At 42.0% G+C, this 27,570-nt stretch overlaps 3 protein-coding genes across 3 annotated transcripts in view; 2 read left to right on the top strand and 1 right to left on the bottom strand.

The window, feature by feature from the left end:
- The first annotated feature begins 12,684 nt into the window (after positions 1-12,684).
- LOC128297254 (HIRA-interacting protein 3-like) lies at positions 12,685-15,851 on the top strand. Its single transcript, XM_053032864.1, has 5 exons — positions 12,685-14,186; positions 14,263-14,627; positions 14,691-14,841; positions 14,910-15,199; positions 15,258-15,851. The coding sequence occupies exons 1-5, from the start codon at positions 12,685-12,687 to the stop codon at positions 15,530-15,532; spliced, it is 2,583 nt and encodes an 860-aa protein (XP_052888824.1). The 3' UTR covers positions 15,533-15,851.
- A 3,104-nt stretch (positions 15,852-18,955) lies between these two features.
- The window catches only part of LOC128310610 (WSCD family member AGAP003962), a 40,060-nt gene continuing 31,445 nt past the window's right edge, over positions 18,956-27,570 (top strand). The window contains exon 1 of the mRNA XM_053047294.1: positions 18,956-19,096. The gene's annotated coding sequence lies outside the window, so the exon portion shown is untranslated. The remainder of the gene's footprint in view (positions 19,097-27,570) is intronic.
- On the bottom strand, positions 23,874-25,851 carry LOC128309616 (clotting factor B-like). The gene is given in 3 exon segments (XM_053046053.1): positions 23,874-23,927; positions 24,845-24,914; positions 25,034-25,851. Coding segments are annotated over 3 exon segments (942 nt in total).

Genomic DNA, 27,570 nt, shown 5'->3' on the forward strand with positions numbered 1-27,570 from the left:
TTTGTAACGTTTTTATTTGGCCGTCGTGCAGAAGTATGCTGATGCAACTGATCTTTTGACAGCAACCGTATTCACTCACTCACTCACTCACAACCCGACACACTCCCGACGCACGCACATCGTTATGGTTTGTATATTAGCAATAAAAACAATGTTGTATCACTTCCGAAATCACCACACAACAAATCACATGTATTCACTTGCATCGGAAAACAGTTTTTCACATCATCATATTAAGGCACATAAATTGGTGTTAGTATTGTAGTACCTAAAAGCAGAAAAAATACTTTAAATAATCGATCATATAAACCATCATTGCCACCATTTTTTCCCAGTGCATGACAGCTTAGCTGATGTTGCTCTTAGAGTACAATTTAATTTTAATGTTTAAACACTTTTCAAGTCTACCCGTTCAGCAGTAAAATTTTCTCACACATACTCCGCGATATCATGCTCGGCGCAGAACGGTACGCACGCTACAATCTGGTCCGCGATGGTCCCACTTGCCCAGTCTTGATGGGATTTCCTCCCCAGGTGGTAGTGCAAAATAAATGACATCTTCGCCCGGCAAACTGCGTGTAGCGCTGGCGTCATGATCGTCCACGGAGTCGATCCGTTGCACTAGGCACGCAGGGTGTCCGTGTCCAGGATCCCGACCCCTCCCGTTCGCTTGCCTGCTCCCCCGTTAGGCCAGGCGTTGTCTTAACAAAGTGATGTCATTAAAGAAAAAAGTCCACCGGGCAGCCACCGGGCGCTACCATCCGCCGGACGACAGATTCATCGCACGGCCAAGAAACACATCCGCGCAAATGAAACGATTGCAAACCCCAAATCCCAAACAAAGCACGCATAAAAAAAGTGTAGTAAACACAACGCAGTACGTGGCATCTGGAAGAGAGTAGGAAGCGAAAGGAGGAAGTGTCCGTACAGCATGGAAACTGCACAACGCCGGAACGACAACGACGCGACATGGAAACGATCTTGTTAGTGTCAGCAAATGCGTTGTGCGGGTTGTCAGTTGTCTACTGTTCGCCCGGAATGGGATCGATAAATTTTACGAAAACCCTACCCATCGCGGTGCGCAAAGGAACGCACAAGGAAAAGCCCTTTTTGTTGACGTTGTTGTTGTGTTTTGCCCTGCCGAGAGGCGTGTAAATGACAACCTTTCGCCCGTGGATGGGATGATGGACGGGAGGGGCCGTCGCGGTACGGCTAAGCTTCTTGACCTACAAATGAGTACGAGCTAGAGTGATGCGGGTGGGAAAATTGGGCTTTGGGCCCACACGCTGGACGGCACTGTTGGTACGTAAATAAGGAAAAGCTTTTCCCTCCGAACGATTGGTGTTCGATTGGCATCGGGACGGATGATCCATTTTACGAGGCTGTTTGTTTGCTTGTCCTGTTGCGCTGTGTATTGTGTAGCTTGTAAATGTGTAGCCGGGTAATGAGCCACTTTTACGATACAAAGCATGTTTGCGATGGGAAACAAACTTCAATTTATTTCATATTTTTACATTGAAGTTTTCAGATAAGTGCAGTGCAAATTTTTAAAGCTTAACTAATTTGCAAGTAATCAGTTATTAATATTTCAACACATCGAATAACATTTGAGACTATGAATTATTAATTATTTGAAACAAAAATTTATTAATTAGGATACGTAGGTTTCGTGTAGTGTTAATTGAATCTGTGAAAAAAAACGACGAATTAAAAATTGGAAAATTGTGTGGGAATCTTGAACATCAGTGAATTACTTCGATGCAATATTTTGTCATTGAACATTGACGAATTGATATTTCTACGGCGATTGGTGCAGAATTCCTACACAGCTCACAAGAACCTATTGTCTTAAATAAATTTTCAGTTATTACTACTGTGATTAATCCCCATATTACAGATATTCACAATAATTCCGTTTATGTTCAATGTTTTATAGTGTAATATAGACCACTGCCATTTTATAATAGAACTGCAGCCAGTTACAACCGTGTTCAACAACAAGCGCCAAAAGACACGAACACTGACGAATGCAAATGAGCAAAGACAAAACCTCAACTGCACCTCCGAAACGGAACCTTGACTCACCGAAAACACCAAAACCATGTCGCAAATAAACAAGCATCATGTAAGACTAAAGATCACCATTTACCCGTGAGGGCGAGCGACACAAGTACCGCGCTAACCTGCACGAAGCGAACGGAATCATTCAACTAAACAGCGCCTATCAGACGGATTCAGATTTGGAGCATGTTTTGTAGCGAAGCGGACGATACAAGCGCATCATGAAAACATGCGGGCAGCATGTTTATGCAGTGAGCTGCTGGAAAGCAAAGGTTACTCGTGGCTTGCCTCCAGCCCCAAGAAGTGATTCTACTACACGAACGAGTTGACAAAGCGTTAGTGTCAGCGGAAAATCATACCACACGACGCACTACCGACTGCTGCCTAGATGTGGTTTGATTCATCCCGCGTTCAGCGTGTGACAAATAGGTTACATTTTAATTTCGATATCAAACCGTTGGCCGGTGCCAGTGAGGTTTGATATAAAAGGTTTCGGATAGAAGCGGCTAGTCAAAACGGTTGCAAGCCTGAAGCGAGCGAATTGGTAAGAGCTCGTGTTTGGTTCTTCTACGCACTGCTACCACCGATATCTTCGCCATGAGACACCCGTTCGGCTTGATTGTGGTAGAGCTGCAGATGGTTAATATGATGTTGATGGTTCGTATCGTTCAGAAAAAGGCTATTTAGCGTAGAAAAATAGCTGCTTAGGATTTGTGTTCGACGACGGCTTTAATAGCTTGTTTTTTGATCGGTTTCAAAAGTTTTTGCATTAGGTTCTAGCTAAAATCTAGTGTAATCTAGCTCCTGTAGTTTATCCATTTTTTTGGTTTTTAACTTAACTATTCTCAAACCGAATAAAGTTATTATCATCTTCAAATTATGGATATATCCTATACAACTTCATTCAGTTCGCTTGCCAGTGAAATATCCTCAAGAAAATGTATTCAAATGATTGCTTCCATCTTTCATATTCAAGCAGCTAAACCCGGAAACTCATCCACCCGAACCAACCATGTCCGATCGCTACTGATCTGTGTTAAAAAAAAAACAAAACATCTAATAATAAACAAAACCAAACGATCGTTTCACATCCAAACCCCACATCGAACCAAGGCGCTTATCGTGACATCCGCGTGACCAGAACTCATGCCTACTGTTCGAGCATGGTCGTGTTATCGTCCCACCACAAAACAACATACCGGAGGTCGTCATAAAACTTCTCACAACCAGGATGGTTCCCACCATTTGAAACAAAAAGGCTTAGAATGCTCGTTTCTACTAACGTTGTCGCAGTTACTGCACCGCTGCATATTGGTGTCGTTGGACAGAAAGCAAAGATTTGCAGCTATTAAAGTACGCTACTGGTGCTGGGATTTGGTTCCGTGAACTAGCCCACATATGGCTGCCGATTCGTTATCATTGTCTTGGACTGGTTCGGGCCTTATAGATGGTCGTGCCGGTGTTATTTATTTGGTTCGTTGTTTATTGTTTGTTTCACGAAATTAGCTTCAAAATTAAATGTTGTAAGTTACGATGCAACGATGACATCAGCTTTTTTAAATCAGAGATTACGGTGCATCATTTTTAATTCTAATATTTCTGTTTTAAGAGGATTTTCATGCTACATGCCATGTTAAGTCGTTGCAACAACAATCAAGTTGCCTTTAATCATAATTATAATCTTAACTAAACTAACTTCCATTCCAGAAAAAGGATTCAAATGACCAATAGTATAAGGACATTGTAAATACCAGCATTTTAAATAGTAAAATCATAAAATATATAAATTAATTTAAATAAATTGGTAACATATAACTATAACAAGTATCACGTACACAATTTACAATTTAAACCATAAATTGAATAAAATCACAGCAATACGATCTGGCCGTTCCTGAAGAAAAAAAAAAACATAATATGATTTGAATCACTTAATTTTTCATTACTAATTTCGTTAACTTATTTTCATATTGGAGATCTTTTTATTCTTAGCGTAACAATCTACTAAGTCATGCTTACCCATTTCTGGCATACTAGACTTATATTGACCACGTAATAGGATAATCAGTCCTTGCCACGGGAGATCCAGATGGCATTTGATCTGACTCGGCGATGAATACATTCTATAAATTGAATGACTGCGCTACTGGCGGGTTAAATAACACCAGAAAGTGCAAAATTGTACAAATGCTATTGCACAATCAAATAGGACCCTTTTCAATTAAGATTGGTCCGTGGACGATAAGATCATTTTGCGAAGAAACGTTTTTTCCGTATTTGTTGGTGTTGTTGAGAAGCTTATTATAACAACACATAATCAATAAACGAATTACATTGTTAAAAGCAAGTGGTTTCATATTTACTATCAGTAGGCTGAAGACACTCTGTGAGAAGCACCACTTTGGCAAATAAGAGAAAAGGCAGCTAAAATCATATAAACGACAAAGGCAATGAAATGGTAACCTGATGCGTTTCATACTGCACCGTATCCTATAGTGTGAAACTCACACACCAGCCATTTCGGTTTCAGTTCACATTATTTAAATCCTGCCCCAGCAAACCTTCCCAACGGAAGCTTCTAAGAAATAAGATATAAAACCAAGACCTATAGATATTCGAAACTGAAAACAAACAACAGGCCTAAGCAATGTAGCACTAGTGAGTAAAACGAAACATAACCGATATTACTGTTCGGCAAATCACCCAACAGAAGGACAACACTGTCGGCCGAGGGTAAAACATTGCAGCTCACCCACCAACACACAATGCCACCCAAAAGCCAGACGGCCAACCGGGGACCTGGCATGTTTTGTTTGATTTTTCCCTGCCTGCACTTGAAATATTACCGATTGTGCAGAACAAAAGAAATCATTCGCGGTCTCCCATTTCAATAAAATAAATTTTGCCTCCCATCTTCCTGCCCGTTGTTCGCCACCCTTTCCTCATTCCGTCCCGGGGTTGTTATCCGGCGCAGTAAAACATGCGGCTTGTTTTTGTCCTTTTTCAGTTTTCTCTATTTTCACTCCTCGATAGCCTGCTCGGCGTTGGAAGCTAACGTTTAATGCATAACTCTCTGCACCAATGAGCTTTTTTTGTATACAGGAGAGTGGGAAAGAAGCATACGAAAACAAAATACAAACAAACCCAAACTGCAATAGCACACCCAACATTGCACAGCACGGCCTACTGCACGCCGTCGCAAGAGGTAAGGAGCCACAGCTTCTGTGCTTCTGCAGTAGGATGCAAACATCGAAGAAATTAAGACAAGCGCAATAAAAATAAAACGACACACATTCGCACGGTATACACCTTCTGCTTTAGCAAGCCACCGGCAGACAGCAGATCGTAACCGGGCGCCGAAAATGTTCTGGCGACATTCCCCAGCAGGCACCGTCGCATTCGCTCGATACGGCGAAAGTGGGTTGGCATTCGATCGGAATAAAATAGCAAAATATCAAAACCATGTCGCGGCAAAACGGGATGCCTTCCTTCGTTTTGCTCCCAAATCACTGCCTCACCCACGCGGCCCCTCCATAATATCGCACGCCCCAAACATACAGAGGTCGTTACGTACGGCAGACGGGGGGGAAACATTTCCAACGGCAAGAGTGACTGGGCAGGGACACAATTTTCAAATATTATGTTGACAATATAGAAATCTTGAACAAGACATTGTTCTCCGACAAGGATCGATTCGGTGGGATCGGGCAGAGGATTGTGATGATGCGACCGGGCGATATCGTGAAGAAGGCCAAATGCGAATGTACGATCATTGTGCGAGCGTGTTTGTCTTTATCCTTACCTGCAGGATCGGGCGTGCCTTATGAGTATGCTTTTATGTTTGTTTGTTTTTTTTTGCTGCTGTTGCTCTTGCAGGATTCCGCATCGGTTTCAAGTGTTTTGCTGGCTTATTTTCATCAACATGGATTCCTGCCGGTACTGTATCGATCTAGATACTTGTCGCTAAACGGAGTGGTACAATCGGTTTTTTGAAAGATTTTATATTTCGTTTGTGTTCGATTGGTGCTCCCGTTTCGTTTGCGTGTTATTTCCACGATTCCACTCTTCCAAAGGGGTCAAAGAGCTTGTGGTGAATGGTTTGCGATTTGCTTGTCGCATTTAAAATGCCCGATCGATCGTAGCGCCCCCCTGCTAGGTGATCTGTACTACTGGGTTCGAGTACGACCCAAAATTATTACTTATTTTTTGCTGGTGAAATTATACAGGGGAAGTTTTTGCTTTTCAATGGCAATAAGAATTAAAGGAGACAATTTTTACTTCAACAACTATGCTCTTGAAACTAAATACCTCACCACAGACAACAAAAAACTTCAATGCGCGGTATATGGCCAGCAAGCGACGAACCTGTCAAGTCACCTGGATGACCGCCGTCTACGTGCTGTTTTCGGAGCAAACTTGCCCTGCTTTGAAGCAAACTCGCTGTTTTCGGAGCAAATTTCTTTTAGTTCCATCAATAATTTCCTTTCAAGCTGAACTTGGCAAAATCAAAAGACTAATATTTAGCGATGTCACTTGTGTAGACGGTAAATATTATCTAGTAAAAGTCCAAACACAGGCAGACGGTACAGTACTGCACTGTACCCACCCGATGATGGGTCTTGTAGCAGATAATCGGGTCACAGCAGGAAGCTTATCGAATCGTAACCAATCGAATTCCCGTTTCCTAATGCAACGGTTGCGAGGCAACGTTCCTTTCTGCTGCTTTCTTCACTGGAAGGTATCTATCCGTAGACGTACGAGTAGCGTACCAGCGGAGGTACTCGATTCTTGTCCGTATCTTGATGCTAATACTGATGATGGTTGATATGAACCCGGTGCCTTGTTGCATTGCATTGGCAAAAGCAACGGCAGCAGCACCATGCACTGATAGCAACAATGCAACGAGCATCATGTTGCGTTTGCAAGCTTACGCGCAATTCATCCCCGCGTACAGCCCTTTTTCCGCATGATAGCCGCGTGTGTCTCGCATGTGTTGTAAAGTATCTGAAAAATTCCATCATGTACAGCAGCTTGCAATAGGGACTATTCAAGCAACAGCGGGTAAACGAAAGCATCTCAGGCATGGACAATCAGCGGGAGGACAAAATGTTGCATGCATACGGTTTTGGCGCAATGCGAATCATGGGACCGGTACAAAGGTGTCTATGAAGTTGTGAAGCTTAGGCGCGAACGATTTTCTAGAACCGTTTGGGATTTGTAAATTTTGTCGATGGGCAAACACAAATCACTTATATATGTGAATAAAATAGCGCTCATGATAATGATTAATGTACCAAAAACCATCTTTTATAACACTCCCGTATTCGCGCACTCACGCACATACAAACACACACACGCGCACGCACATGCCCATTGGTCAGTGATTATATTGAGGTGAGTGATGTCAGCAGTGTATAAAGTTCACAATGATGCTTCCATTTCTGCCATGATTTTCATCACCAACGTGCAAACAGCACTCTAATTGGTGCTGGCTCTATCGTTTTACCATCCAGCATGATCCAAATCCAATCGAGTGGCAGAAATGCCACTCAAATTAATTATCACACATTTTCAATGCGCACACACACACACATAAACACACATGCACAGTCACTTTAATCTATTAAACGGAATTCCTCGGGTCAGAAGACAAAAGATTGCCCCGAAAACAGCACGTTGACGGCGGTCATCCGGGTGACTTGACAGCTTGGGCAGGTTCGTCGCTTGTTTGCCATATACCGCGCATTGAAGTTTTTTGTTGTCTATGGTGAGGTGTTTTGTCAGCTTCACAACATGTTCCGGTTTCGTTTATATTTCTTCACAAACTTCTTTAATTTCAATTCGCGTTTTAATCCACTCGAGAACAAATCCTGAACATTGCATGCTAATTTTGTCTGCAGAATTTGACCATTTCCACCAACCACCCCGACTCAACCGGTATACAAATCCACGATTAGCTGCTGCTTTTATCACATTCAAATGAGACGCACAGCGCTGCTGTACAACGCAAGGCCTGTGCCATACACAGTCACAGTGCGTCTCCATTCTGGCCAGGGCACCAAACCGTTACACTCCACAATGCATACCGCAGCCCAGTGCGGAAGTGGAAAAGCAGACGCATTTCGCGCTTATCCATTCACCCGGTATCGCTCTGATTTCACCCGCTAATTTAACGCTAATCACTCGGGTCAACATATGGCCAGCAATGCGATTGAGCACATGTTTTCTGTACGTTTTTGTTTTTTCGCTTTACCGTTCACAGTGGGTATGTGTAATGTTGCGGTGGAAGTTTTAAAGTTATTTTAGCAACACTTATTTGACACTGGTTTTTTTTTTTTGCTTTCAGAACAGTGTCACCATTTATTTGACGAAAGTATACAAATGAAAAATACTAAGCAGAATGTTTCACATTTGGCACACACATTCATTTTTTACAAAATTATATTTTCATTCCAAAACAACTCACTCGATCTTTCACTGTTTAAACTTTTTTTACAAATAAGTACACCACTGTTTAATTGTCACACCGTTCGTCCGTCCGAATATCAATAGAGGAACGTAGAGCTATGCGCTCGAAACACACGACCGCGGCGATCCTTGGACGTCGTACCGATTCTAGGGCATATAACCGACAAACGTCGTGCAGCCCGACTGTATTCAACACGATCGACAAACACACTGAACCTACCGTCAACTGTTCCGTTCGCGGGCAGTTCGATCGTTCGCCGGCTCCAAACATCAGCATCCGCTACGAGTGCCGAGTATGGGCCGAACGAAACCGGTTAACCGTTGTGTATACGCTCGCCACAAGCCGGCGTACGTCGTTGGAAGAAAAGGGTTCATAACAAAACTGTTGGAAAGACATCGCTATATATGATTATATGATAATATTCGTATCACATTTCTAGCATAAAGTTTGCTTTAAGTTTTCTTATCAATAGACAACTATCAGGGGATCGTGTATTATGCTTGAAAATACAGGAATATGCAGATCACAAGAAATATTTTTAAAACGAAGATAGAACACTTTTAGTCACAGTGGCTTTGCTCAACAAATGGTTTTGGTTATGAGCAAATATTAACCATAACAATGTGGTTATGGATATGAAGGTTAAACCATCCCCACACAAGCACAAACACACGATCGCGATCACCCATACTCCACACGTGTACGAGGTGTACGTGCTGAGCCATACCGGATTGCTGGCACCCACCGTCATCCAATCAGTAGCCCGCTACGACTGTTTGTGCTGGACAACAGAGACAACCAGAAGTCGCAACCCGTACCAGGTATGGAGCCAGAGTGAGTGGCTCCATAAGACCGTTCGTTTAATCCATTCCGCTTTATAGTAGATCGTACAGCATCCAAACGGTGTTGAAAAACTGTTTTCTAGCTTACTCCTCCCATTGTCAATCGAGTGTTAAGGTACCTAGTGTGTTATCACTAGACAAAATAGTTACGTGCTGTTCCGTTCAGCCGCCTTTTTTTGGGCCCCTGATAAGAGACGTCGTATTCTGTTCAACCCATTTCCAAATGTTGCCAGTGCAAACCGCCTGACGAGATTTCGTATGTTGATCGTGATATTAACCAACGAAAAAAAACCATGTCTTGATCGATCGATCATTCGGTCGAAACGGTCACGATTGAAGGACAGCTGAGAAGATCAGGGCAGAAACGTTCCATTCAGCACTTCGGAAACTGATTGCTTTGGCTTTCGTTTCATTGATGGGTGAGTGATTATTATGCCTGGCATCAAATCCTGTGTTCAACAGGATGTAGCTGATATAACGATAGAAATGGTCGCTTCGCTTCATGAAACGGTGAATGAATTTTCGATTTGCATCGATATATAAAACAGGACTTAAAAACAATAAGTAAATGTTAACAATTTTATAGAAGACCTTTTTTAACCTTAAGAAACAAGCTAGACCATGGCTTGGTCATTGTATCAATCAACTCATTCTTATGCATATTTTAACTCAGTTTATTTAAATTACTTTAACTGATGTTCCAATTAATTAGAACTCATTTCTTACAGGTGCTTTCTACAGTTTTATAAACTATTCTATTTACATTAAGCCTTATATTTATGAAGCTAAAAGTTCAAAATTATTTAGAAAAATTGTTGGTGGATCTTTCGAGAAACCGGAAAAAAAATCAACAACGCCAAACACAACTGCCTGGCCCCCCTTTTATTGTCACGACATGGGCGTGGTCGTGCGGACATCGATTCCACCGAACTGTAAAACGGCATCATTTCAAGTGTAATAAATATTGAAACAACCCGGTTCCGCGGTGGGTTACAAAACAAAAAGGTAGAAAAACTTATCGACACAAAGTAAACGAGCCAATGGTCAGCGTGGGACCGTGAGCGCCACTGTCGCGACACTTTCCAGTAGCGATCGAATTAAGTTTGCTCCATTTCTTCCCAATTGTATGGTCCTAGCGGGGTTTAAATTGAGAACAATCCCTTCGATGCGCGGGCGATGTAGGGCAAGAATGGCAGATTCTTAAATCGTTTTCTTCTTCGCCGATTAATCGTGTTTTGCCTCTTGAAAATCAACATTTTCACTAGACGGCTTTGCCTTGCAAAACTATGATCAACGCAAAACTGTTACAATTTACATTTAAAGTAGTTCAAAGAATTCTCTGTTCACATCAGATTTCTCTACTTTCGTATGCCTCACCGGTACAGTTGTTATTGTACGCAGCCATTTTGTACTTCCTTCTTTAGTCAATACTGCATACTTTCCTGTAGTGTGTTTCAAAACCAAACGGGCAATTAAATTCAGAGCACTACCTCCAAGTGCAGTGTTAAATTGAAAACGGTAGTTTGAAAGCATCCAGGCAGCGGGCAGAAAAGCAAACGACAAAAGCGTGACTGAACAAGTGAACCCGTGCGTAGAATCGCTAACTATCGTTTATTCTCCATCTTGTGTCTTGCTGTCCTGTGATTTCAGATCACGATGACATCAGACCGGATTCGTAGCTAAATGCACTGAAGCCAAAATTGAACTAAAGGTAAGGTATTCTGAGAGAAATATCACCCGCAATAACAAATTGTACACATATGCAGAACATATTGATGATCGTTTCTATGATCATATTCTTCTACTCATTTACTTTGCTAATTTACTAGTAATTTTACTACTATTTACTTGTTAATATATTGATAGCCCAAAAGTTGAGCAAGTGGTAGTTATATTTATATTTTAGTAGTATTTTCCCTACGCGTTTTTTTTTTCAAAACGCCTTTTTGCAAATATTATCCTTATGAAGAAATCGCCTTGCGATTGTATATATTCTTTAATATGCGATGAAAGACATAAAGGTGAATAGCAATGCTATTAGAAATTGCACATTTCTGTGTTATACAACTATTCAATTCCATTTTCAACTTTTACTACTGAATATTGCCCACCGGTCTTTTCAATACTCAGGAGAGGAGCTGGTTTTTGTTTTCTGTGTCTAAATCGTTTGTATGCATGATTAATGTTGTTTACAACTACTCTTCAACTCTTCAACAATCCGCATATAAGCTTTTTTTTAACTAGATACCTTTTCGCAACAACAAAAAAAGTTCTACATTCGAAAGGAACGGCCGTGTTGCTAATAAACAAAATATTGTTAGTTTGATAATACCGCGTTTTGGATAGATCCTATAATGGCAACATATTACATTGTTTGTTGATAAAAAAATTTGAATAAACATAAACTATGCATTTATTTCCGCAACTTACCAAATCTTACCATGAAATATTATCTTAATATTACCTAAGCATATATGTGCTTAATACCAATGCATTAAGTAGCAACGTACTACGTTTCAGTGAATTAGTAATAGGCGTGTGAGCTATTTACGTACGAGAACTTAAAATAAAACGTGAAATAGAATTATAAGCCATTTTGGAACCCCAACAGTATTTTCCATCTTGCATTTTCATCCTTTCCAATCAGTAGTCGCTATATCTAACCAGTGCGGGACAGCAATACAAACAACCACAATTGTCTGTTAGTAAGTTTTTTGAGTCACTTATTTGAAAAATTGTTTAAATCGTTTAAATTCCGATTTGGGAATACAGCACCCTAAAATATTCTTACAACTGTCAACTCATATTGAAACTTTTCACATGAAATATTTCAACATTATTTTTCATTTCACATTCATGGCCAACTGGTATAATTTATGTTGGCGAAAACTTACTTAAAAATGCGATGATTTGATTAGTTAATATGACTTATACGTTTCCCAGGAAATTTACAACCAATTAATAAGTATTTTTGTATTTTATTCAGTTAAATTTGCCACATACCCAGCTTCATCTATGACCGTTTCTTTCATTCTTTTTGAACTGTCAAAATGGATTAAATGAACCGACCCGTGCAGCAGTCTGACCTCGCAAGTAAACAATCAACAAATAACAAAACTCAACTTTAAAGCGTGTAAATGATGATTTCATATTTTAATCAGTGCAATATACATTAAACTAGACCTTTAAACTTGCAGATGTGAATAGTGAAGTGGGTAAGTCAAATGGGTAACTTGTGGCACATTTAATTTCGGAATACATCGCATATCAACCCTTCCGACATTTGTTTACAGTTCCTCGAGTTAAAGAAACATGGAAGGATATCCTTACATACAAAAAGTGTCCAGCCCGTATGCGGCTTTTCAGGAAAACGCATCAAATCCAGACAAATCAACTGTGAATGGGAGCTATGAACAACCTGTTTACGAACAATTGATGCCCTCTACATTGGTTACCGTTGACCCGTACCGCTATGAAGCTGGTATACCTTCTGCAAGTAACAGCGTTGAATCAACCATAGTGGTTCCACAAACAACATCCTGCTCCGGAACGTACAATATTGATCCATATTCTACTTCTGTAGTTGGTAGCAATAGTTCGGTTCAAACCTTGGCGTCAGAACGAACTCCTCAATACGTACCATCGGTCCTTAACGGGCAGCAGGCGAGTGATATAACAAATGTTAGTGACATACATTCATTTCCCGGTGGCGGCGAGTCATCTATATGTAATGGAGCAACGAGAGATCACCTTAAAGATAATCCTATACCGGACAAGTCATGTTTAACAACACTATCAGAACAAGCCCCTGAGTGCACACACAAAAGTGACGACGGAAATATAGTCCCACCGAATGAAAAAATCACTATGTCAACAAAGGAAGTCGATGTGCATAATTCCTCTAAAGCGATTGAGAGCATAGAATCGATGGAAATGAAAACAGAATCAAATGCATGTAATCAACCCTACGCTAGTGCCATATCGAACCACGCAGCTGTAAAAGAAAATGAACTTCAGAGTGAGTCAAATCATTCTGTTCTAGATGATATTAATCATGTGCAAACACCGGAGACGGCTGATTCTGCGTTGGCTGAGGAAAAGCTTGTTCAATCCAATCCGGATGAAGATGAAAACAGTAGCGACTCGTCGAAATCTAACTCATACACAGAAGCTCAGCATTCCGAGAATGTATCTTCACTATTTAAAAACGTGGTGCTAGTGCAAGCACACCCAATTGCAGTAGAGGAATATGATTCCATGGATCGTGTAACATCTGCTTCCGAAGTGCATTCGTTAAACGAAACGGATGCGGTCGATCCAATCGTAACTAGTTCCGTGGAAGATATTGGACGAGAGGATGGACCAATGGAGCACGAAATGATGGATCCCACCGGTTTGCTGATAGATGAAACGGGAGATGTTCAAAATTTTGAAATAATGGAAGGTGTTGCCGTCGGTCAAATGGGACAGATCGTTGCACTGGATGCACCTATAATTGACCCCAATGACGTGATGGAAGAACCGGAAAACGATACGGATAAGGGAAGTTTATATGAAGAAGCCAACACCGATGCTAATTGCAGTGGTGAGGTGGTATCAAGAGAAGAAAATTCTTCCGATGTTCCTGTAAAAAAGTCCAAACAGCTGGACACCGTTTCGCTTTCGTCCGGCGATGAAGCTGCAGAAGGATGTAAGGGTGAATCACAAAAGTGCCAAATGCGTAAACGAGGTTTAATTCGTGTCGTAAATGTAAAAAAAGAATTGCTGCAGAAAAAGCGATCAAAAACATCCGAGCGAGGTGCTTCCAATGATGAGTAAGTAACGCATTCCGGAGGCAGGATAACTTGTAGCTAATTTCATTCTCTTGTATCATTTGTTCCATATTTTCAGTCCCTTCGGTTCGTGTGCAAGCTCATCAAGCGAAGACGTCCCAAACGATATGTATTTCGGTTCGCCGGATCGTGTATACACCGTCAGCACTAAACTACACTGGCAGCGGCAGAAACAAAAGCGTAACAAATACTATTCACGAGAGAAAACTACTGATCAGTACAGCGATGCATCAAGCGATAGCGAGGAGAAGGAACAAACTCAACGAAGGGCTAAAAAGGCAGAAGAAATTGCACGCCTTAAGCTTCCGGCTTATCATCAACAGCAGTTGCAAGAATTGGTGCTAAAGAAGCATCCCAAGCGTGGCCGATTTTATGATCGTTCGCAGGATATACCGAACGATATTTACTTTGGAAACGTAAAAGGTACACCGGTATGCGTAACAATAATGTTTGATTTAATATTTTTTTTTTTTTTCATTTCCTTAGTCCCACTACACATCCTTCACGCGAAGAGCAGTAGCTCTTCGGACGAAGAACCTTGGCTTGGTGGAAGCGCCAATTCAGCGACGAGTTCTAATTTGTGCCCTCGCAAGGAAAGCACATCGTATGCCAAATCTTCTAACAATCGTTATTCTAGGTGAGCTGTAAATTGTAACTAAACTTAAGCGTTTTTACAATACTATACAGTTTATTAATATTACCCAGGATTTCATCGACGAGAGCTGAATCAACGAGCACACACGGAAGCGTACGATCCGTTCACCGGATGAAGGAATATCTCAAAATGGCAGGTTTCCGACACATGCGCTATCAAAAGCTATGGCAAGGCTGTGAAACTAATCATGAGCGCGCGGAAGCGATACTACGATTTCTTCAGACGCATGGTCTACAGGGTGAACCGACGGATGAAAAGTGTCGCGAGCTGCGCAAACAAATTCAACTACAAAAAGAAGTGGAAGTGTTAGATACGAGTGTCATCATTGGCAGTGGTGAAGGTTGAATATATTAGTGGGTTGTCGTGAGCATTTTGTATAAATTAATTTTATTTTTCAGGACGTGTAACAAGGCAAAGGACTAAAAAAGTTTCCGAAACGACAGCTGTTGTACCCGATGTAAAGCGTTCGTCGGAACAGTGTCTTCAGAAGGACGAAGAGACGCTAGATTCTGCTATTGCTACTGAATCAACGGCACTAGAAACGGAAGACGTACAACAACAGGAGCAGCTACAGCAACAGCAGGATAAAAATGTCCCATTAGAAAATCATGTGGAACACGCTTTACCGGTAGGTGAATGTGGTATCACGTCGAATACACCATCAAACGAATGAATTTCTGGATTTGTTAAAATTGTATTTAAAAACAATATATTTTGAAATACCTTTATTACTCCAATATTTACGGCAAAGCCTGATTTAATATGTATGTTTAGTTTACCGTCTCACGCGGTTATGCCAATCATATTTCAATGTGTGCAATTTTGATTTATTTTTACGCTGAACAAAACACAATCAAAACATTAAACGTTATATCATTAAGCACAGCACCAATATCTCTTCTGTGAACTGTTTACGATGCGCCATACACTATCTATTCAATATTTTTGATACTTTTAAGCAAAAAGGTCACATTTAGTATAGTCATGAAACATGAGTTTATGCCACGCGCCGCGTAAGTTAGCGAAACGTAAGACAAAGTGCATCATTTTATTCAAAATATTTTGTAAACAAGTAAAATAAAAACGATATTGTATAACAACAGCAGTTCATTTGTTTGTCAATGTTTACTTCGCTCAAAGTTGCTTCACATTTTCCTCCGCTCAACATGAAATCGTGTAAAGATTAACTGTCGTTAAATTTATTAATCTGTTATTTACTGCTCTGAAGGCAATATAACACATTTGAACCGTTATACTGCGGGATAGTCCCACTTGTGATTTATTTTTCCTATCATCAACATAAATGCATCATTCTATTAATAATTTAAAGAACTTCAACAACGTTTGTGGTCATCAATTAAAGCATACATGTCCCTGTTTTTGGTACTAAATTAATCAAAGGTTATTAATTTCCTGATACCACGTGAACAGAACTGTACATCAATGAAGAAAACCCGAAACATAAAATTAAGTTAAACATATTTTATTACGCTAAGTGCTACACCGTTCTAGCGGGTAGTATGTATAACACCAAGAACGTTTGCCCCATTGCACTCTACGATCGACCTACTTTATTTAGGTCACTGTCGTCGTTACGGCTTTCATCTCGGAAGCTGCACGGACGACCAAATGAAACCACGCAGACGGCGAAAGAAAATGGGACAAAGAAAAGCAAACGCTCGACCCCCGAAACATGCTCACTGGTCGTGCCTTTGTCCTCTCTCTCGCATAAGAAACTGCTCAACGCGCTGTGAAAAGAAGCAGATGGTTGCATACTAAATTAAAAAAGGAAAGGAAAGAAAAAAAATAAACAAACGACTCGATCTCGTTCTTACATCACATTTATGCTCTCTTCTTGTTTGCTCTTTAACATTTTAGGTTTTTTTTCTAGCTCGAACAAAACGGAATGCGATCCATTCCGGTAAAAACGAATCACTAAAACCATGTAAATGCTTCAACACATAAGAACATTTTATAACATGTTTTAGTTTCAAAAGTTGACGCAAAATAATTTATCACATTCTTTGTGTGGCTCTCGCGGTCAGCTTTGCGAATCAGCAGAAGAAAAAAAACACCCGTAACCCTTACCTCTATCACACAAACACCGAGACGAGCGCAAAAGAAGGAACGCGTCCGAAAACATTCGACCAGCATCTTTCCGGTCGCTTATCTTCCGACCGCTTTGGTTAATCTCTAATCTGCCGGGAAAATGCACAACATAGCGAAACCCCTTTCGCACAACGTACACAATGTGTATGTGTAACCACCGGCCGTACTGATTTTGCCGATGCGTACTCATACAAACACTTTCACATGTTTTTCCGATGTTTTTCCACCCCACGATGCACGATGCGAATGTGTGAGTAGTTAAATGTCCCCATGCAGAGTGTAGAGGAAGAACGCTGAGTTGAATATTGCAAAACATTCTCTCTCGCATGCTCGCGCTCCACCCTACACACACTCCCACACGCGCGCGCATTCATACAAAGGTACGCAAAAAACGTGCGCATGGAAAATCGCAAGCCAAACAACGGTGTGTATCTGTTACCACTACCGATGAGAATCGGTACGATTGGAAAAGCTACGAACTGTTCGGATCATGGTCGGTAAATTACCCGACCAGACGTTTACAGTGGGTGCTGCGTGGTTTTAAACCAAAGTTTAATGCTAGTCCATCTAAAATATTTTTTCTGTACATTCACGTCATATTTCGCCAAATTTATTCCATATATAGACACAACATGTTTGGCATATGCCAAAATAAAAAAAAATCATGGGAAATTAATAAATCTGCAAAGATGAGTGAGTCTACAAAGATTCCCAAAATCATGGGCATACACGAAACGTTTTTTTTATAACAGAGGTTCAGAGCCATTAATTTATATTCATAAATAGCAATCAGTTTAATTCTTTTAAACTGCAGATAATGAAAGGCTAATAAATTGACATTAACCGGGATGATTGGACGCCGGTTAACTCACTAGCACTAAGTTAAAATCTTGCCTAAACCGTTATGGTAGGACAAAACAGAAAGCCAAAAACAAAACAAATAGCAAGTTGTATTAAACTTATTATATTAATAAGTCGCACACATTAAAAGGTCAAAAAGGAAGAAAAATTAAAAAAGGGCATGTAAATAACATGAACGTCTCGTCCCGCAACAAAAGTTCCTCTGGCTGTGTCTGGCAGAACTAAAAATCACTATTAGGATTAATAAGCTGTGCCTTAAAAAAATATTTTAATTATTACATTCACCTGATAATGGAAAAATAAATAAAATAAAAATAAAAATAATTACTTTCACCTAATTGCACAATGAATGTCTTAACTAAATTAAAACAACTAAGAAAATTAATGAAACAGCCAAACTCAAACTAAAACAGTTTTTTTTTTAATATTGTTGCAAAAGTGTTGGGAATCGAAAGGGAACATCACCCCTGCGGTTCTATTCACACGCGACACACTGTACGCTACCGTTCACAATACGGTATCGGGCGGCTCCATCATCACGATTGCGATTCGGCCGTTCGGCTCACCGTTTTCCACTTGCCGATGCTGCCACAAAGCAGTGAACGCGAAATTCATGCTCAGTCTACGACAGACCGCGACCAAACGCTGACGGCCCCAAAACGCTCGGTGCGTGCCTTGTGCGTGTGTCCGCGCGCTGTAATCTCGGCGGGGTTCGAATCCCCACCCAAAACAAAACACCCAACGCACGTACACACTTACCCAACAGCAGCAGCGTGTGCGTGTGCATGAGGGCGAGGGCCTTGCCGTGGTGTGCGGATGCGCCAGGCCCGAAGGAATCGCGCGTGTCTGTATGCATGCAAGTGTGCCAGTGTGCAAAACCGAAAACGAGGGCCAACATAATATAAACCGCGGGGTTGGGCCCACTCTCGACGGGGCCTTGGTTTTCGAGCAACCATCGGCAAAACAAACGGGGCTACAGAAAGGATAACATAACACGGGGCGGGCAGTTTTCGCGTCAGTTTCCTTAGCTCTAGTGGCGGTCGTGTTTTGTTGTGCCGTGTCGATAGCGTAAGCCGCCTATTGCGAAACGTGACAAAGCAGCGAATGAAGTTCCAAGCAACCAGCACCAGCAAGTGATATTTGTTTCACGAGACCTCCCCACGAGTCGTGCATTCGTGGTTGTATTCCGTGGGCCTTGTTTTCTGGCAACCATCACCATCCGGACGGTAATAGCGAACCCGGCACGGAACGCAAGCGTAAACTAAAGGTAGGCAAACTGAAAAGTGATATTGTGGTAGAAAATCTGGATACAACTGGTGACTTTTTGTGCGACACAACATAAAAATTTTCCTTGCTGGAACGACAGAACATGAATGGCAACGAACGCAATCGGCGTTAAGTCAAGTGTCATCCTTAAGATGCTGTGCCACCCGGCGGCAGGGGAGAAGCAAATCCCGAAGCGTGAGAAGAAAAGCAACTGTCAACGATGTCTTCCACGAAGAGGTGGTCCACGGAATGGCTTCTGCGTCCTTGACTTCCGTTCCGGCACACTTTCGCGTGTGCTGTCACTCCGTGACGTGACGGTCGAGACGGGGCAGGTTTTGCTTGGCTTTTTTTTGCTTCTCGCCCCCTTGTTGGCACCGACAACGACGAGTCGATTTGCCTCTGCTTCCATTATACACGTCGCAGAGCACGAGATTACTCGCTGTGAGGTTGATGGAGAAGCAATCTCACAGAGACATGGTTTGTGGAATTGTGATGGAAAACAGATCGATCGGGAAAGCATAAAAGAACAAAAAATAATACGCCAAGAAGGGCATCGTTTTTCTAACCGCGCTACCACCGGCCCACTACGATCAACTGCGGCGATGATCTTTCACCTGTGGTTGCAAAATAAAGCCACAGCCGCCCCGGCGTGCGCCCGGTTACGCATTGCCGTGTTGTTTATTTTGCACCGCGTGTGCGTAAAGCAACACGCTGCTCTTGGGGATACTCTTGCCGCAATGAAATCCCCAGGTAAACAATTATCACAACCGAAAGGTAAAAACAACACCCGCCCTGGGCGCAAAACGGACGGGGGGCCCCCGAAACGTCCCGAGCGCAAATACTTACCAAAGTTCTTCGCTGTCTTTGGCCGGTTTGGTGTGGTGTGTTGGGGGCGAATGAAAATAGAAGCAAACAAGCGCGAAATCCGTTTGCCCCGTTGCACACAACATCCCACGCAGGGTGTTGGGGGTAGCCGGTGGAGGTGGATGGTGGCCCTGTGGGGTCGAGGTGGCTAAATAGCGACACTTGCTTTTCCGCTGTATTTTAGGAGCTGTTTGCATTTTTGGCATTTGCATGGGCGAATGCGATGGGTTGTTGCTTCATAACTGTTCAGAATTTAGAGCAAATTCCTAGCTACCCCAATTTTGAATGGCAAGCACGTTTTTTAATCTTTTACTGGGATGTTTTTTTCTTATATTGGTGCTGTGTTCTTTCACACGCGATACTGTTCCTATGCGTAGAGTTGATGAGATACAAAATGCAACTTTATGTCGTTTAGAAAAAAAAGATTATAAAAGTGTTTCACCAACTTCCCTACATTCTGTTTGTTGATTAATATGATAAAAATAGTTCTGCTATTTACTATACAAAGGATTAATTTTAACTAAAAATTTAAATAACGAAAGATTTTGATTTTGGATTTTTAAATTTCATAATATCTTAAGGCATCTTGCTTTTATGAAAAATTTCACCATATTATCGTTACAAGAACAATTTTGTCGTAAACATATAAATACGAAACATGCGAATGTACTAGAATATACTGAATGTACTTCTGACACCAGTTCATTCTTTATGAGGTATCAGAATTGTTGGCAAATGATAGTATAACCATTAAAGGGAATAACAATCGAATAGGAACTGTTCTACATTTAACTACCATTAGATGTCCAATGGGACACCTCGGTGGTGTATTGGTAGCGATGCCGTTCTTCGCACGACAAAACCAGTCCAAAATCCAACCTGCACCAATCCTTCGTACGCTGGACTGACTATCCGGCTACGGATGAATAAAGTCAACTCAGGCCTAAACCTCTTGAGGTTGTTGTGCAAATGGAGGAGAAGAAGATGTCTAATGTCCAAGAATTATTGAGTTAATACCGAACAAATGTGTGTAAAGATTAGAGAAAACAACGCTAACCTTTTTTGAGACCAATTTTATTCCGTTTCGAAGTACAAAACCAATCTGTCCCTTCCCAAGCGCACGCCGCTTATATAGCCCCTCACTCGTTCTCATCCACTCGTTCTAATACACTCGTTCTCATACATACACACTCATGCCTATCTCAATCACTCACGCCTCTCAAGTCACTCACGCCTCTCAAGTCACTCAGACGATTATTGATGAGCATCCTAACATCCCGACTTCACATGTGTTTGCCCATTTTTTACTATAAAGATCTATTCAACAACTAAGTAAACTGAAGAGAGCCTTGACAGCATGCGCATGCATTCACGGAGCTAGCCTAACCTGTTTCATCAGAATTTACGGACGTACTTATTTACTGACTTATTTGGCGCTGCAACCACTTCGCGGTGTTGGCCTGCTGTTGAAGTCCTTAGCCAATCCATCATCCTGGCTTTTATGACGGACACATCAACGCCATCACTCCACCTCAATTTGGACGACCTAAACGGATTGTCCGGAGTCATTCTCATGAGTTAAGCGGATTCGTGCGAGTAATTTGTTGTACGATAGTGAATTCATCTTACCGCTCATAGGCTGGGCCCACATGGACGTCCACGGGTTGTCCAAGTCCACGAAGTCATACAAACATTAAGAGATACTGGGTCCTGCCGTCCACAAAGCACGAGGTGAAAGGGGAATCGGGAAAAAATCGTCCTATTCGCACATTTTCTATTAGAATTACGCGTAGGGTGCATTGGGGCTGAGCTCCTTCAATGTCATTCCACTCTAAAGGGGTGAAAAATCATGCTGAGCATCGTCAGTTTTGGGTTAAGCATATGCCTCAAAGGCGTATATGAGTATCGACGCTACCGCTGTTTTGAGTAGAGAAGATTCCTCAGACTGGATCAAAGTCAGCACCCTAACGTCTCAATCTCAATACCAATATTTTTGTCGGTGCTGACCTTTGACCAAAAGTAGACGAAATTTTGGACGAATTCAGAGTTGCGATCATACCTATGTAAGTTAGGGTTTTTGTTGTAGGAACGTTCTGGTGGCGCTATGTATATGGTTTCTGTATATGGTGGTTTCTGAATCTGAGTATTCTTCTGGATTCAATCTTTTTGTAGTACTTAAAGCAGTACTTTTTAAATGATTCAATTGTTGAAGAGTTTTACAAACGAAGAAGTATATTCAAGAGCTGGGGATTAGTGTTTGGTGTGAGTGTTATTTAAATTATTCCTCACTACTGCTCTGAGCCAAACCTGTCACGGACAAAATATACATCCATTGAAAAAAATCCGTACATTACGACTGCATTCCAACGCAACCGAGTTATGTTTGCTTAACGCAAACGATTGTCACTATTTCACTGCAATGCTCAGGCTCCGGCCAGAATGCAAACTATGCCGAGTTTTGGTACAAAAGTATGCGACAAAGCAGCAAGATGCACGATGAAACGATAAAAAATAATTACATCGGGCCTGACCGGATTCAATAATTACAGCCCATGGAGCATCGGCCGTGCCACCTACACGTGGCCCCCCAGCATAATGCGTGTCCTCTGTTTGCATAATATTTGCATATGAATGACCCATTACTCGTGGCACTTGGATTCGCGATTACACTTTCATTCGGTTTTCTTTTCCATTCCGCTTTACTGCACCCACACGCGTACAGCGCTGTCGTTAGTGAGCTATAACCGATAGTAACTGTCCGGCGCGGCCTGTGAGCATTTCCAACCGAATGGCAATTCCGCAACCCGGCACTGCTTGGCGATGGCGTAAAAAGTGTGCTACCAGCAAGGTCCTTCTCCAACCTGGTAGGATGTAGGACGGCCCATTCCACACCTGGGCAAAGTGGGAAAGCGTTCTAGCAATTCGTTTTTTTCCGGGCGAGCAGTTCCTTCCATGCCTTTGCAACATCGCTCCATCGCTCACGGATTCAACATCCATCCATCAATCAGCTACTTACCTGTGAGCTGTTTGAGGAACGATGTAATCGAGTGGAAGAATTACAAACACGAGCCAAACCTAATGGCACCCAACCAGCAACAGCCGATTGCCGTCAAGGTAAATGATGAAAAGAAGTCTATTCTTCACCGTTTGCACGTGATCTCTTTTCCTTTCTATACTCACCGCCTCGCCACGGATGAATTTCTGCTAAAGTTTTGGAGCATCAAGGAAAATAAAGGATCCACCGATATGATGTACTGTGTGGAAGTAGTGAAAAAAGCCAACAACGTCAGTTCGAAAGCATTCGAGATTGAAGAGCAGACAAAGAAACATACTGCCGTTAGCACCGTGTTGACTTTCACCATCGTAAACCTGCACACAAACGCTGCGTACGGCGGTGTTGTTTGTCTCAACAAAACACGGCGTCGGAAAATGCCGGAACCGACGCCTCCATCGGCCTCAATCGCCAGGTTCCGGGTGCGATTTGTTTGTTTCAGCGCTAGCTCGTACGTACTGATGTCCTGGCGCATCCGAAGCGGAAGGAAGCAAGTCAGCAAACACGAGGCAAATTTCTAGGCCCTATTTTTTCTTGCGCAACAACAGGCTGTGCCAGAAATGGATCGTACGCGTATAATGAAGCAGTGGAAACAAACTGTAAATCAAGCCTCTTTAGTTGATGTTCCATACACCTTATCGACCAATAAATTTTGTTTCAAGGAAATGTGTCTTGATGTTTCCAATGAATGGTAAAGGCTAGAGGAAGAGCTGTCCTTATAATCGATTATCCTTATAATGAGTAATAGGAACGATCATCAACTCTACAGAGTATTCGTAAATACGGTTTCGCGATCTCTTCTAAATCGCCACGTTGCAGTCGTTTTGAATCATATGATACAATGGTTCTCACTTCAAACACTTCAACTGTTTCTCAAATCACTTTTGCCTAACCGAATGTCCGAAGGCTTAATGCACTAGAAGAAAGTGCGCATACAGACCGAGGTAGATGTGAATCTAGTGACATCGAGTACCAGCGGTCGATCCACAATACAAGAAGTTTAACCAATGAGCGATCATCGAATTCCCCGAAGGGATAATATTTTCTTTACCAAGGCAATCAAACTGGACAAAACCATACGCCATGAAGCAAAAGTAGATTGGGAATCTCACTTTTTTATTCAATTTGCTTATGTGTAAAGAATCATCTATATTGAAATCTTCATTGTCTAATGATGCAGTGCAGTACATCCAATTCATCAACTGGTACATTCATACATACATTTTCTTTTTTTTGCATTTTAATTTTCCATATTTAGGATAGCGGATTCTACTCTTTTATGTTTTCTAGAATCCAGTCCATATAACTGCCTACGCTCGTGTACATTACCGGGACATGGGAACTGCAGAACGACAGTCCGAACGATAACACTCCATACAACACATAGCGGCTCTCTCCGTTCACTTGCTGCACCAGCTGTAGTGGAGTCCCTGAAGAATCGAGCTTGCACTCTGATGATGCACTCTGATTAACTTGTTGCTGGATGCATATCTGGCGTGACGTTGTTGTTAAACGGAGATCTGCATCTCGTATCATGTTTTGGCATTCGATTGAATCGATAAACTCGCTTATCGACCTTTCGAGCAATTTGTTACTTTCTTCATTATACCTGGACTTCAACAATTGCCACGACGTATGAATGTAATGGGTTGATTTCTGACTGCGCAGTTCATGGGTCACTGGAAGACAAATCGGCTTCACATTCCTCCAAGTAGTGTCCGCTCGATCACGCAATCGGATAAGCGCAATATCGTTTGCAGTAATTGGTTTGTTGTAGTCCGGGTGCGTGATCACCGACTCAATGCGTAATGTTTGAACTGGAGGCGAACATACCATTTGTCCATCCACCTGTGCGCAATCCTTCGTCGAGTCCATGTCATACTCTCCCAATCGTACGGTTGATCTGCAATGAAAGATGATCAATTAGCCTTAACAGAAAGCGTGGATATGTCTAGGCCACAATATACGCACAAGTAGCATTTTTGTATAGGCGGAGCGCAATGAGCCATTCCGACTAGATACAGGTCGCTAATTAATACCGCTTGACAAAATATATCCTTTTCGAACGTTTCTTTTTTAGTACACTCTACTAGACCCATCCAAGGATATCCGAGGATGACCGGTTTAGATGATTCTTCCCAGCTGGCATACGGATTGGGACCACAGGTGGACATCGGTAGCAACCCAATTTTTCGATTATTATTATCATCTACAACCTCCGGTTGATCACCAATTCCTCGAACGTGTTGCTCAATCCAGCTCATGTACTTCGCCACATCGGTGAACACGGTGTATTCGTTCGTGTCACATAAACGCGTATTTTGACGAGGCTTCGTAAAAGACACCACGCCACGAACGAACCAGACATCGTTGTACTTGAAGAATAAACCTCCTCCGCTGTCGCCGTTACAGGCACTGATCCCATCACGATTACCAGCACAGAACATATTCGAGGTTAGTTGATAGGCAAACGTTGCTCGGTTGCTTTCGATGCAGGTGATATGGCTAACGACGGGAATGGTAGCTTCACGCAGTGTGTCAGAAGTATCATCAGTCTCATCAATACCAAATCCGATCACCGTTCCCCAAGAGCCCTCGATCAAGCGCAGATCATCGCCTCGATTCCACAAGCAAATCGGTTGGATGTAGTCGGTATAGGTGATATCGGTAGCGAGCATAATCAGAGCGATATCGTGGTGGAAACTGTTGACGCTGTACTACGGATGTACGATCAACTCGAACGCTTCGTGTTCTTGTACTCGTCTGCTAGCTAAGCTGATTCGATGTCGTCCAACTTGCACTACGAGTCGTCGTCGTGCAATTAGACCATTCGACGTCATCACGCAGTGAGCCGCTAGAATCGACAAGAAGGAAAACACTATGTAGAAGTTCTGTCATAGACAGGTTTTTGTCTGACTTACCCGTCAAAACGGTGTTCTGGTCCAGAATTGTTCCTCCACACGCATAAGCAAATGACAGACCTTTGTTGTGAAAAATGGCCACATGCCATGGCCAATGACCATCCTTCGCTTCGGTTCCGTTCACAATAAGTTGATTTACCACCTTTCGTGTGCCACAGCTTTGCGTTACTCTTGATTCTACCACCAGCAACATGCATAACAGCACCAAAGCGATTGCGTAGCACTTTGCGCGACCCATCCTGAGCCTCTGATAACCTTTCTCTGCTTTAAATGTCGAACTTCCCTATGCTGGGGATAATTCCAACAATTCCTTCTAGTAGAGCACGTACGTCAGCTTCGACCTAGTAGCTTATTGAACAGCAGTCTTGGAACTAAACTCGATTGCTACATATGATCATCATTGAGGTTGAGGCACTCTCTTCAACGAACTGTTGAGAGCGAAGATGAATATATGCTCAAAGTGTTTATAAACACTGAGTGTAAGTGCGTTTTGCTAAAGCGCTTGCATGTTATCAATTCTTTTGATTCATAAAAGCAGAATGATAACAGCATGGCAGTAGAATGTAATTAACGGAGACCATCGTCTATAAGTCAATCCATACTCTGATTGAGGATTGTGGATTGAGCAGGCGGATGAAAACATTGGGTTGTACGTCGAACTTACTCGGACGACTCAGCCCGTCGTCGTCAAAGGAAAGGACATTTACTTTCAGGTCGTTCACATGGACAGATGAAGCGTGGTTGGTCCAAATTGAGATGGCATGATGGCGTTGATGCGACTGCCAGAAAGGCCAGGACAACGATGATTGAATGACGGTGGCGTTCGACCATGAGCGCTTGAGAGGAATACTGCAGCAGGCCAAGACCGCGAAACGGTTCTAAAACTTGATAAGTTCGTAAGCAAACTATCTAGAACTTCATAAGGTGAAGTTTACACAGCCCTTCATGATTGAAAACTCGTTAGCATTTGGCCCGTACGATAAAATGAACTCTTTATGTCATAAACATATTCGTTAAGTGCTAATGCACCCGGCTAAGAAAAGTATCAGATAAATTTCAAATCAATCAGTGCTCAGATTTTGTACAACTTCAGGGTACTGATTTACAAATCTGGGTTTCCTTAGAGAGAAACCAGTCTGAGCGATGAATTGTGCATTTTAACGTTGGGAGGAGTTTCCGATCAGATTGTACTTTCTTCAAACGGTTTATTGAGCTAAAAAAATCTACAAGATAAATTATGAAAATGTTAGCTTCAAGCTACATCAATTGAGTTTTTAAACATTCTGGCTGTATATCATCGTCTAAGTGAGGAACATAATTTAGCTTACAATTATTTTATACAAATACCATAATCGACTTAATACCTGCATAGAGCAGCGGCAACTAGAACTCATTCGCAGTATTGGGAAGCTGCAAGAAGTCTCGAAAAACTGCCGAGTAAAGTTCGGTCGTCTGTCAATCATTAATCAATGCTTTCCGTCAAACGCTAACAAGCCTTGGAGCTATCTCACTCAGAGTTCACTGGTTTGGTTAATGGTCAGCAAAAACAAAAGGTTGATGAATTTCCCGGTATTATTCGCATACAACGGTGGCATTATTGCAACGCTTTAAGCGAAAGCTACTGTTTGCTTTGCTACT

Source organism: Anopheles moucheti, chromosome 2 (genome assembly GCF_943734755.1).
Source record: "Anopheles moucheti chromosome 2, idAnoMoucSN_F20_07, whole genome shotgun sequence".
Classification (NCBI taxonomy): domain Eukaryota; kingdom Metazoa; phylum Arthropoda; class Insecta; order Diptera; family Culicidae; genus Anopheles; species Anopheles moucheti.